Source organism: Coregonus clupeaformis, unplaced genomic scaffold (assembly GCF_020615455.1).
Source record: "Coregonus clupeaformis isolate EN_2021a unplaced genomic scaffold, ASM2061545v1 scaf0562, whole genome shotgun sequence".
In the NCBI taxonomy this organism is placed as follows: Eukaryota; Metazoa; Chordata; class Actinopteri; order Salmoniformes; family Salmonidae; genus Coregonus; species Coregonus clupeaformis.
The window spans coordinates 147,657-160,387 of NW_025534017.1; the positions used below are offsets into that span (position 1 = coordinate 147,657).

Sequence of the window (12,731 nt, forward strand, 5' to 3'; positions counted from 1 at the left end):
TGGACATTCCTGTAGTCAGCATGCCAATTGCACCCTCCCTCAAAACTTGAGACATCTGTGGCATTGTGTTGTGTGACAAAACTGCACATTTTAGAGTGGCCTTTTATTCTCCCCAAGACAAGGTGCACCTGTGTAATGATCATGCTGTTTAATCAGCTTCTTGATAAGCCACATCTGTCAGGTGGATGGATTATCTTAACAAAGGATAAAATGCTCACTAACAGGGATGTAAACAAATTTGTGATAAATAAGCTTTCTGTGCTTTTGGAAGATTTTGGGGATCTTTTATTTTAGCTCATGAAACATGGGACCACCACCTTGTTGCGTTTGTATTTTTGTTCAGTGTACGTATATAAACACATGCACCAGTATTGCATAAAGTATTGCTACACGCTGGCTGGGGGCTATAAAACATTTAGGTCCTTCCAGAAGCTCAGATATAGACCCACTTGTGTACGTCACCAAGATCACTGTGGTCACGTATGTATGCCATGCTACAGAATAGCAGAACTCAGTCAGCCCTGACGCTCTAACAAACACACACACTTTAAGTGCCTTTGTGTGAAAGCTCTCACTCTGGGGGCCTTGATATTGGCCAAAGGTGTCTGTGAGGTCAGCGCTCCACAGCTGTGAAAACAGACAGTGCCAAGAAGCAGCATATCTTCCGATTTTTTAAGGTATTGAATGGAAATTAGCCAAAAGCAATCCCTCCAGGCCAGACTAAACTTGTCTTTCCCACTAAAATGATGTGCTACTTGGAAGATAGGCTTATTGATCATCCAGACCATCAGAGATTAATGATAGCTGAAAGTATGAAATCCATTACAATCACCATCCATCCATGTGTGAGCTGGATGGTGGATACTGTTAATTACATTAACATGGACATTAATACTACATGACCTTATTGTAGCCTATTGAGGATAGTCTGTGCTAGGCCAAAATGAATCCTTATAAATTACAATTTTGTTGAATAATCTCAACCTTATTCTGTTCTAAATAGCACAGCACTTAAAGAAAGGAATGGTAAACCCTACCTGAAAGGAACATAGATCATAAAATGAGTATTCTACAATGGTAATATTTAAATGCCCCTTTAGTCCATGCTACTCATGAGAAGTAAAGTGCCCCTAGCGACGGACATTTGTATTGGACTAACTGATCACTCCTTTCTGTTTCACATCTTAAAAACGCAGTGGTTAGCAACGCTGTTGAGGGCGTATGGACTCGGTCGCCCGTAGCTCAGTGAGCAGCAGCGATAATTCCTCTAGTCTGGAACGGATTGTAGACGCGGTTATCGTTTCAGTCTATTTAGGCTCGCGATTTTCTTTCGTTCCATTTTTCAACTGAAGGCCTTTCACTGAAAAGTGGGTGTCTCTGCTACTGGTGTTCAGACAGCGGCGAGTGCAGAAGTGTGTCCTCGATGGCAGGGTGGAAGGACGGTTCGGTGCAGGAGAAGTATCGACTGGTTGTGGTTGGAGGTGGTGGTGTCGGGAAGTCAGCCTTAACTATACAATTTATCCAGGTTAGTAAATAGTCGGCCGTTTCTCCAGCCACTTTGTACGGAATGTTTGGGAATCTGGAGGGAGGCTGGCTGAGCTGTTGCGAATGGGGACCCCACAAGCGTATGATGGGGTTTAGTTCATTTTCTTCTCGCAATAGTGGGCTACAGTCGCCGAGGCCTGTTTAGCACAAAACATATTCTGTAAAAACACTTGAAATTGTGTCAGATAAAAAAATAACTTTAAGCCTATTTGTCAATACAATGAATAACAGGCCAATGGACAGTAATTGTGGAAGAAATAGTGAAGAAATAGTCTCACAATTGTGATTTAGGTTGAACTCTGATTTAAGACTATAACCTAAGTATTATAACATTGAGCTACTTGTACAGCCTACTGCTGTTATTTGAGTGTTGTAAATTCTTCGAGTGGTTTGACTTGATATTGCATTAGACCTATTTCTTTCTTATTATATATAGCCTTTACTACATCATATGTCTCAAAATGTTAAATCGACTAATTCAAAGTTCATAAAACAATTTGGTCAAACAGGCTTTCATCTGTCCTATTTCGTGTTTTTGAGCAATTAGAAAATACTTATTTGCAAACTTGAGTTGTCAACATCTCTCTGTTGTTTTGTAGCTATATTTGGGTGGATAGTCCTACCCAGTGCTGCGCTACATCAGTCTACAATTCTTGGCTACAATGTAACACGTCGTTCAGAACTTCTGGGCCTGCTGTGCTTGAAAGCGTAAATCTGAAACAAAACTCCTATGTAAACTCACATTGAACAGGCACATTGAACGTATTTTCCATCATACCCATTAGGTGCAGTATTGACAAATCTATTGCCTACCATTTTTATTCATGTAGCCCATGTTCATTATCAGACATTGAATATGCCGATTGAATAGCCTAATAACGGTTTAGCCAACAGACTATCTAACCTACATTTGGATCTAAAAAATCTAGGTGAATCGGCCTAGGATATAAAGACATTCCTACACATCCATAACTGTAAGCATATTAATTACAGATAATATCCCTACATGTATGCCTTTCTCTAACCTTGATGTCATGTGTGAATCTTATCAGTTTTCATGATCAATCCCATTTGTTGCTCAAACAGTTGCAGAGCAATGACAGCTGCTGCTAAAGACAGTTGTTGTTCAAGCCAATGACCCAAGCAGCCATTGCCCAGCCACAGTTGTCCTTTATAGCCTTGTCAATGGCATTCCAACACACACAGTGTGTTGTCCATAGGTACACACACATTTAACTCTTTGTCTTTCCCTTTTCACTGGCAAAACCTTTATATTCACAGGTAGTTTCTTTCTGAAGGTGCACATAAAGATGTAACTGAGAATGAGTGGACACGCTTTGGAATCCTCTTTGTGTCTTCAGGAGTCTATAATGCCAGGTCCTAATTCCAGGAGACTAGACTGGGGGTGGGCAGCTGCATGTCTAAAGTGACTGAGACAATAGTGGGGCAGTCAGCAGCACGTGCCGCTTGGGGCTTTTGTTGTGATCTGAAGGTCTATTAATGTTTCAGAAAGCTCATTAAATGTATACCATAGATATTGGTCAGATCAGATTACTGTGCCACGGTTCAGCCATTCTGACCCTATTTTTCTTTGGAATGGAGCGGTAGGCTAAGTATTGTATACACACTTCAAAGTACTTTAGTATTTTTAGCAAATACTTGAGTTTTGGTCCAAACAAGGAAACATGCACCGTTGACTTGTTCCAATAGGGATAGGGAACAGTAGACCTCAGTACAAGTTCATTATTACAGTGTAATGAGACAGTAATGTGATTAATAATGTGATATGAAAATATTAATACTGATAGGACAGTAACACCAAGATAATAATAGACTGGTTATTACATTTTGTTTTCTCAACAAGATTGTTGTTTGTCAAAAAGATTACTAGAATATAGGGTAGGTAGGAGAATACTTTATGCAGCTCAGCGATCAGCAGTTCACAGATATTTTCTGGATGATTGCTTTGTCATGGCAACAGTGCCTTTGGAGCCTTTAGTTGAAACTTGCAGGTCAGTCTGCACTCACTAAAGAACATTCATTTGGGAAATAAGATTATTTTTTTCTATGCACTTAGCATTTCAGAATGTGTCCAATCCAGTCTTGAGCAACACTCTTCGTTCCTCTTTATAATAACCGTACCACAACTGTGTTCATTGTGAATAGAGCTAACATTAATAATATGCATGTCAATCTCCCCTGGCTCAAAGTGGAGGAGAGATTGACTTCATCACTACTGGTATTTGTGAGAGGTATTGACATGTTGAATGAACCGAGCTGTCTGTTTGAACTATGCATACCCCTGCTCTTGACACCCATGCATACCCCACAAGACATGCCACCAGAGGTCTCTTCACAGTCCCCAAGTCAAGAGCAGACTATGGGAGGCGCACAGTACTACATAAAGCCATGACTACATGGAACTCTATTCCACATCAAGTAACTTAAGCCAGCAGTAAATTTAGATTTAAAAAACAGATAAAAATACACCTTATGGAACAGCGGGGACTGTGAAGCAACACAAACATAGACACATGCATACAAACACACGATAACATATGCACTATACACACATGTACACATGGATTTTGTGTTATATATATGTGGTAGTAGAGTAGAGGCCTGAGGGCACACACTTAATATGTTGTGAAATCAGTTATTAATATATTGTAATGTTTTTAAAATGTATAACTGCATTAATTTTGCTGGACCCCAGGAAGATGGGGATCCATAATAAATACAAATACAAAATAGCGGTATAACATAATAATGTGAAACCATATCTTTTAGATGAGCATCAACCTCTTATCTGTCCCTTGACATATCCAAAATGCAAAGGAATTCCCCATATATACAGTATGTCAAATCTGTGAGAAATGAGTGCAGTATTAATGGCCTAAATGCTCTACATGCATAGTCTATAGCAGGGTTCCCCAACTGGTGGCCCGCTTGTTGAACTTAAGAGAATGTAAAAACACCAGGAAATCAGCTCCAAGTGATTTTAATTTTGGAATTATTTTCCAAAGTATTCTCATACATAATAGAGAGATATATGTGATTGTATACAAATGTAAGCAAGGCTTGAAATTATTATGTTTTAGTCAAATATTCTATCTGTTTGGGCTTCTTGCGGTCAATTTGCAGTCTACAAATGATTTGTAACTATGTTCCGGACCCCTGAACATCTGCTCAAGAAAGAATCGGCCCACGGCTGAATCTAGTTGATGATCCCTGGTCATAGGCTCTGCATCCTCACCCAGCCCAAGCAATTTGATCCAAGATCTAAACCACAGCACTTGGAGGGTGGGATGGGATGTCACTCACCCTGTGCCTGCCTGCCCATGGCCCAGCCAGAGCCCCGAGCTGAGAGAGAAAGGGCCAGGGGTCTTTCAGACAGTGCTGTGGGAGAACACACATACCTTAGTAGCATGTTACAGCAGGTCAATATCATGGGCAGTGTGTGGGGGACTCAGTGACATACTGCCTGGCCCTGCAGCATTTAGGTTTCTTATGTTTTATTTGTGCACCATTGCAGCTGGCCAAACAAGTGCTTGAGCTTAGTAACCAATATCACTGGGTGATTCATAGCCCCTATAAAGACAAAGGAAGTTATATACTTGAATGAGCACCATTATAGTGTTTTATGCCTACCCTTTGGCTGTCAATTTGCTATTCACCTTGTAGGCAAGATCTAGTCAAAATTGTAGTTGTTGTAGATGGTGTGTTGACTGCATTCATTTTCTTGTTTCTTTTGTATATGTCTGTGGATGTAAAGAAAAATAAATGTAATTTGGTAATGTGTAGGATGTTGACAACATGGAAAGCGCCTACATCCTATTAGAGTTTTCTAGAAGTTGGCTGCCAGGGGAAAAGCCTCACAGCTGGCTGTTGAGTCCAGGCTTTCCCATCCAGATCTGTGGAGGGGTGGAGGGTCGGTTGGGGTGGGGAACGGAGGGTTGTCTGAGTCATGTTGGGTTAATGACCATGGAACAGCCGGAATCAGCGCCTTTGGAAAAGGAAGTCCCTCCACTCCTGTTCATTTTCTATGGACCTCCTAGATTTGTATGGGAAAACATGAGCCGCAGCCTGCCTAACTGGCTGGGTTTGTGGGTGTGATTGTGTGTGGTAGTGTATACTTGATGAAATCAGATAAGATTGACTGGTGAAAAAAAACCTGCCACCCTTTTTACAGTAAAGGGATTACAGAGATACATTTGAAAATATAGAGAAATGTAAAGCTTCTATCCTATTAAGCATATTGGCCTTATTTGAGTGGGATGAAAAAAATACTTTCTTGGCTCAGTAACCACAACAGTTTTTATGCGAGTAAAGTCATACCTTATAAAAAAAATCATGACAGCTGTGATGGAAACAGGACGTTTCGGTAAAATTTTATAAATGTCGACAGATCATTTGTTTGTGCGACATGGTGGGATCTTTTTGTGTCTGTAAAATGAATTATGCGAGAAATGGCGGTGAAAACGCCTTTATGCGCAAATATGGAGTTTATTAGGCTACAGACGAAATAAGTTATGAACTTCACAGGGTAGTGAAAGTGCACAATGATCTTGATGCTCCTTTCCAATAAATATCGAGGGTCTTATTCTGGTGACATGATGATTGATGCTTGTCTGCCTTTTGACAAATAAAGATATTCTCGCTCTTATCCATAATAATCTCATCATGTTGACTAGCCTACCCGCACAGCCTACCCGCACAGCCTACCCGCAATGTATCTGCGAGCTGTTGGCTAGAACGCACGTGCCAAGACCAGAGTAGGCACATTTGCTATTTAACGCAACAGTTTTTGTGACAAAACTATCGGTAGAGTTGGAAATGCGATGGAAACATTGACGTTTTTATTTTTATTCGGTACAAGAAAACTTAAGCGTGCACTACGTCATCACGCACTGATTTTTATCTGCAACAAGTCAATTTGGTGGAAACACACCACTAGTGGGAAAATGTGCATATTTTCTTGATGCGGATTTTAGAATATTCTCATGAAAATCTGTTGCCAATTGAATGGAAACCTAGCTACTGAAACCATTGGGGTGTATACTAGACTAGTCACACAATGTGAGGGTCCTTTTACAGTGCAGGGAGGATGATGTCACTCTACAATAACAGAGTGACAGGGCAGGCAGGTCATCCCCACTGGGAGTAGGTGAAATAAAGACACAGCCAAGCCAGTGAGTGGAATGGCAGAGAGGTGACATAACATTGAGTCATCAGACAAAAGTTTTGGAACACAGTGTTATTTAACATGACGTCTGTGAGCCAACAGACGGAAAACATGACTCAGTGTGGTGGGATTCAAGTAATTTGATCCCATATCTAATGTCACTCATCTGTTTGGCCGATTGTATGAACAACATTTCTGCTATGGTTCCTTTGTGGAAGTTATCATTAGCAACCATGGCACCTGTGGGAGTCAAATGCTATCGTCTCGCCAGACTGGATGACAGAGTAGTGAAGCATGGTGTTGCACGAACACACAGCTGCTAATATTAGCCCTTATCACTGGTTCTCTTTCATTTCTGCTGGAGTTGACTCCCTGCTGTGTGATTCAGTGGGAGAGCGCAGTATCCAGCCTGATAGTCATGAAGTATTAGATACAGACCAGTATGATCAGAGGTTAAAGACACCTAAACAGTGAATACTTAAGTGCTCTTTCTTTCGCTCTCTCTCGCTCTCTCTACCCCCTCTCTCTCCTCTCTCTCGCTCTCTCGCTCATTCTGAGCATGGTTTTGATTACTGAGATGAGGTAATTTAGGAGGAATGTTGCTGCTCTGGGTTCTAATTGAATAAATACAGATTAAGCAAGTGGGCGGTCTTTCCTGGGCATTTGCAGGCAAGGTGTGTGTGTGTGTGTGAGTGAGTGTGTGAGTGAGTGATGGGGGTTGGGGGATTGTTTCATGCACATTTCTCTGAAATAGACGCAGCGGGCTAAGTAAAGTGTTTGCAGCAGTGGTGATGGGGGTGTGCATTCCCACAAACCCAGGACAAGGTGGCTGAATCCCAGGCGGTGTGGAAACTACCAAGACCAGCACACTTTAAACCTATTTTTGGACATAGAATGCTACAACACTGCCTATCTAGCTTGGTGATACGTCACATACCATATACCACTGATATAGAGGGCCAACAAATCCATTTTGGTTTGAGCTGGTTTTTCATTTCCTTTGAGGGAGTTGGTAACCCCACACATTTAGCTGTGTGTGTGTGTGTGTGTGTGTGTGTTTGGTAATGCTTCCAAGGTGGGTGATGAGGGAACATTGTTGGTTTTGTTCTTCAGGAGGGTCACCTGTTGATTTCTCACAGAGCTGGCTCGTTGACTGAGCGTTCCTGTGAAGTGAACCACTCTCAGAGCTCAGAGCAGGGAAGTAGTTTTCACAGCACTTCATTCTGAGCCACTAAAACAACAACTCTCCTGCTTACAGACCAAAAAAGTCCCGTAGAAGTCATTTTCCCAATGCCATTTGGGTGTTGACAGAGGGAAATGTATTAATTTTCTAACTGAAATGTTATGATTTGATGACCATGTTATAATGACCATACACATTCCTGTGAATGTATTTGTATGATAGTTTTGAGTGCATGCTGCAGCACAATGTTTGCACAACATTGTAACTATGTTTAGTTCTTAAAGACTCGAGGGTTAAGAGATAACATTGAAAGTATTTTGGTTTTGAATGACACAAGTCTGTGATGGTCTCTTACCCTAAAGCAGGGGTCCCCAATTAGATTCAGCCGTGGGACGATTATTTTCTTGAGTGGAGGGTCAGGGGGGCCGGAACATCATTATAAATAATTTAAAATCACTTTGAGCTGATTTCCTGGTGATTTTACAGTATTTAATGTCCAAAAACAAAATGTATTTATTCTTTGCTCAGAACTTGGGGTGCCAAATAAAATCGGCCGAATTTCACCCGCGGTCCGCCTATTGGGGAACCCTGCTCTAAAGGATAAGGAATGATGTAATACCAGTCTGTAACTTGATATTAGATTGAGTCTGAATAAAAACCCTATGGGGATCTAATCACAATGAAACCCATTCAGCAGGTCTTGCAGTTGGTGTCTGTGTACCCAAAGACTGATGTGATGTTATTCTGAGCAAAGATCAGGTTTATTATTGGTGTATCATTAGACTGGGAGGTGGTCAGGTTTCTCTACTATCTTTGTTTCTGTCCAAACATCTAGCATTTGTACCTCAATAGGCAGAACATAGTTACATAGTAATGCTGATCATAACATGGTACATTTAAATAAGATCAGTTCAATGATGAGGGAACAGTGCCCATGGTCCGTGTGGTAAAGAATAAGGCAGGAGACCAACTCTGACTATGCTCTTTTAAAAAGTTTATGGAGGACCACTTCCTTGTTGCCTGGGTAACAGACCAGAACCTGGCACAGTGCCATGGGTCAGACCAACAACATGTCTCGCTCCCTGAGCAGGGGGGTCTACTAGCACTGACTTTGCTGATAACCTCTTTATTGAGGGAAAATGTACTTGCCATGACTGTGATATGTGGTCTCGTCTAGCTCACCCTAAAAGCACCAACATACTGTATTTCGACCCTTAAAAGCACCAAAAGGGGTCATTTTTTACCCCAAATTGGAAATGATGACAAAACGATACTTTCTGTCAAACAGTAACACTTTTAATTTTATTCACCTTTTGTAACACAAGTAAATTGTTTAAATTCCCCAAATAAGCATATATTTTAACATTTTCACACATTTATAGCCAAGTTATTCATTAAGTGGTGTTTCTGTGATACTCCGAGGCTGAGAAATTGGCGATTGAGCTAATCTGACATACCGGTATGACCTAAGATGGCCACCGGTATGGGCGTTCTAGGCGATATGGGCACCGGTGTCATCAGACTTTTAGGTCTAACTTTGGAACGCTATGGGCTATAAACTCGTTTCCAATTGCATCTGAAAGATGACTCTCAACTTGGTATGGAGACATTGGCTGGAATCTAAATGTATTTAAATGTTTCAGTTATTTATTAGTTGTACTGGTTTCCACACCCTCCCCCCCAAGGCCTCATATAATATTTTCTTCATTTTTACTATTTTCTACATTTTAGAATAAAGCTATGAAATAACACATATGGAATCATGTAGTAACCAAAAAAGTGTTAAACAAATCAAAATATTTACATTTACGTCATTTAGCAGACGCTCTTATCCAGAGCGACTTACCGGAGCAATTAGGGTTAAGTGCCTTGCTCAAGGGCACATCGACAGATTTTTCACCTAGTCAGCTCGGGGATTAGAACCAGCGACCTTTCGGTTACTGGCACTACGCTCTTAACCACTAAGCTACCTTTATGTTTGAGATTCTTCAAATAGCCACCCTTTGCCTTGATGACAGCTTTGCACACTCTTGGCATTCTCTCAACCAGCTTCACCTGGAATGCTTTTCCAACAGCCTTGAAGGAGTTCCCACATATGCTGAGCACTTGTTGGCTGCTTCTCTGTGGCCCGACTCATCCCAAACCATCTCAATTTGATTGAGGTCGGGGAATTGTGGAGGCCAGGTCATTTGATGCAGCACTCCATCACTCTTCTTCTTGGTAAAATAGCCCTTACACACCCTGGAGTTGTGTTGGGTCATTGTCCTGTTGAAAAACAAATGATAGTTCCATTAAGCCCAAACCAGATGGGATGGCGTATCGCTGCAGAATGCTGTGGTAGCCATGCTGGTTAAGTGTGCCTTGAATTCTATATAAATCACAAACAGTGTCACCAGCAAAGCACCCCCACACCATAACACCTCCTCCTCCATGCTTTACGGTGGGAAATACACATGCGGAGATCATCCGTTCACCCACACCGCGTCTCACAAAGACATGGTGGTTGAAACCAAAAATCTCAAATTTTGACTCCAAACCAAAGGACACATTTCCACCGGTCTGAAATTGCACTCACTAAACTGTAAGTCGCTCTGGATAAGAGCATCTGCTAAATGACAAAAAAAATAATAATAAAAATAATAATAATGTAAAAATTGTCTAATGTCCATTGCTCGTGTTTCTAGGCCCAAGCAAGTCTCTTGCTTGGGCCTCAAGTCTCTTCTTCTTAACCCTAATTGCTCCTGTAAGTCGCTCTGGATAAGAGCGTCTGCTAAATGACTAAAATGTAAATGTAAATGTTATTGGTGTCCTTTAGTAGTGGTTTCTTTGCAGCAATTCGACCATGAAGGCCTGATTCACGCAGTCCCCTCTGAACAGTTGATGTTGAGATGTGTCTGTTACTTGAACTCTGTGAAGCATTTATTTGGGCTGCAATTTCTGAGGCTGGTAACTCTAATGAACTTATCCTGTGTAGCAGAGGTAACTCTGGTCTTCCATTCCTGTGGCAGTCTTCATGAGAGACAGTTTCATAATAGCGCTTGATGGTTTTTGCGACTGCACTTGAAGAAACTTTCAAAGTTCTTGAAATTTTCCAGAGTGACTGACCTTCATGTCTTAAAGTAATGATGGACTTTTATTTATCTTTGCTTATTTGAGCTGTTCTTGACATAATATGGACTTGGTCTTTTACCAAGTAGGGCTATCTTCTGTATACCCCCACTACCTTGTCACAACACAACTGATTGGCTCAAACGCATTAAGAAGGAAAGAAATTCCACAAATTAACTTTTAAGAAGGCACACCTGTTAATTGAAATGCATTCCAGGTAACTACCACATGAAGCTGGTTGAGAGAATGCTAAGAGTGTGCAAAGCTGTCATCAAGGCAAATGGTGGCTATTTGAAGAATCTCAAATATAAAATATATTTTGATTTGTTTAACACTTTTGGTTACTACATGATTCCATATGTGTTATTTCATAGTTTTGATGTCTTCACTATTATTCTATAATGGAAAAAATTAAAAAAATAAAGGGTTCTAAATCTTTGGACCGGTAGTGTACAACTACATATGTGCCATAATTGGTGCTTTTATCACAAAGTTTACTACTGAGTCCACATTTTCAGCTTAGCCGTGCACCACTAGTATACGAAAGAGACTACATTTTTTGACCCCTGTTGGTGATTTTAGGGTTAAGATGAATGCATTAATTGTAAGTCTGTAAGTCTGCTAAATGACTAAAATGTCAAATTAAATAAACATAATAATGGGTCTGGGATCTGAATGGACAGGACAATCCCGTCCATCTGCAGGCAGTGGGTAGAAGAGATCGTCTCGGGTCCAGAAAGTTGGACCTGAACCAGAACAGACCCGAGGACAATCAGACCTGGACCCGAACAGACGTGGGAATAAAAAACAAGGGGGACTAGGACCCGATCGGACTAGAGTTCAATCGAGCCCCGAATGAACCCGATGACAACCAGACCTAGACCCAACTCGTACCCTAACAGGTCCGGGTCTAGACCAGACCCGATTGGACCCAAGTGACAAAAAAGTCTGCCAAATTGCTCTTCTGGTTAACAAATAAGACTTTATATGTTGGCTAGGCCTTCTATAAGTCAATAAATTCACCTTATTAGCATAAAATAAATATGCCTATGCAGAGCCGTGGTCTGGTCCATTCGTGTCCACTCTGGTCTATCAGTTGTAGTAACATAGACCTGATACCCGATGACAATTAAACAGGACCCGACCCGAGGGAAAAGTTAGAACTTTGGACCTGGTCGGGTCTCGGGTATTCGGTTTGGGGTCTCGGTATTCAGGTTGGGGTGGACCCATGAATACCTCTAGTGGGTTGTGTGGTCCAGGTTCACTGAGGGTAGGCCTTCCCATTGGCTCCTAGTGAATGAACTGCATTACAGAAGGCTTCCACTGAAGGCATGTCTTCCCATCACTACTATTATCAGTGCCTAATTGACCCTGAGTCTGTGCTACCACCAATTAGAGAGCTGACATCTTACTACTGTGTTATTGCTGTATATTTGATGGATATTAATGTTGATCATGTATGGTCAGGTGGAATATTCCCCCTTGTTGAGTTTCACTACACTTGAGTGCCACAGCAAAGGGGTTTTGTTGTTGCTCTAACATGATCATGGCTATTCATAGAGGAGAGGAGATGATAGACTGGTGTCGAGGGAAACAAGTGATGGTTAGAGAAAAGCACTGGGTATGTGTTTACCCCTCCCCCTCTAGATTCACTGCAGGGCCTCCTCTCTCTCTCCTTCTCTCCCTCTCTCTCTCCCTCTCTCTCTCTCT

At 41.4% G+C, this 12,731-nt stretch overlaps 1 protein-coding gene across 1 annotated transcript in view; it reads left to right on the forward strand.

Annotated features, from left to right (window-relative positions):
* Window positions 1–1,191: 1,191 nt before the first annotated feature.
* Window positions 1,192–12,731, forward strand: part of LOC121582913 (ras-related protein R-Ras2) — a 36,257-nt gene continuing 24,717 nt past the window's right edge. Inside the window, exon 1 of the mRNA XM_041899068.2 lies at window positions 1,192–1,525. Coding sequence (XP_041755002.1) covers window positions 1,424–1,525 — 102 coding nt within the window. The 5' untranslated portion in view covers window positions 1,192–1,423. The remainder of the gene's footprint in view (window positions 1,526–12,731) is intronic.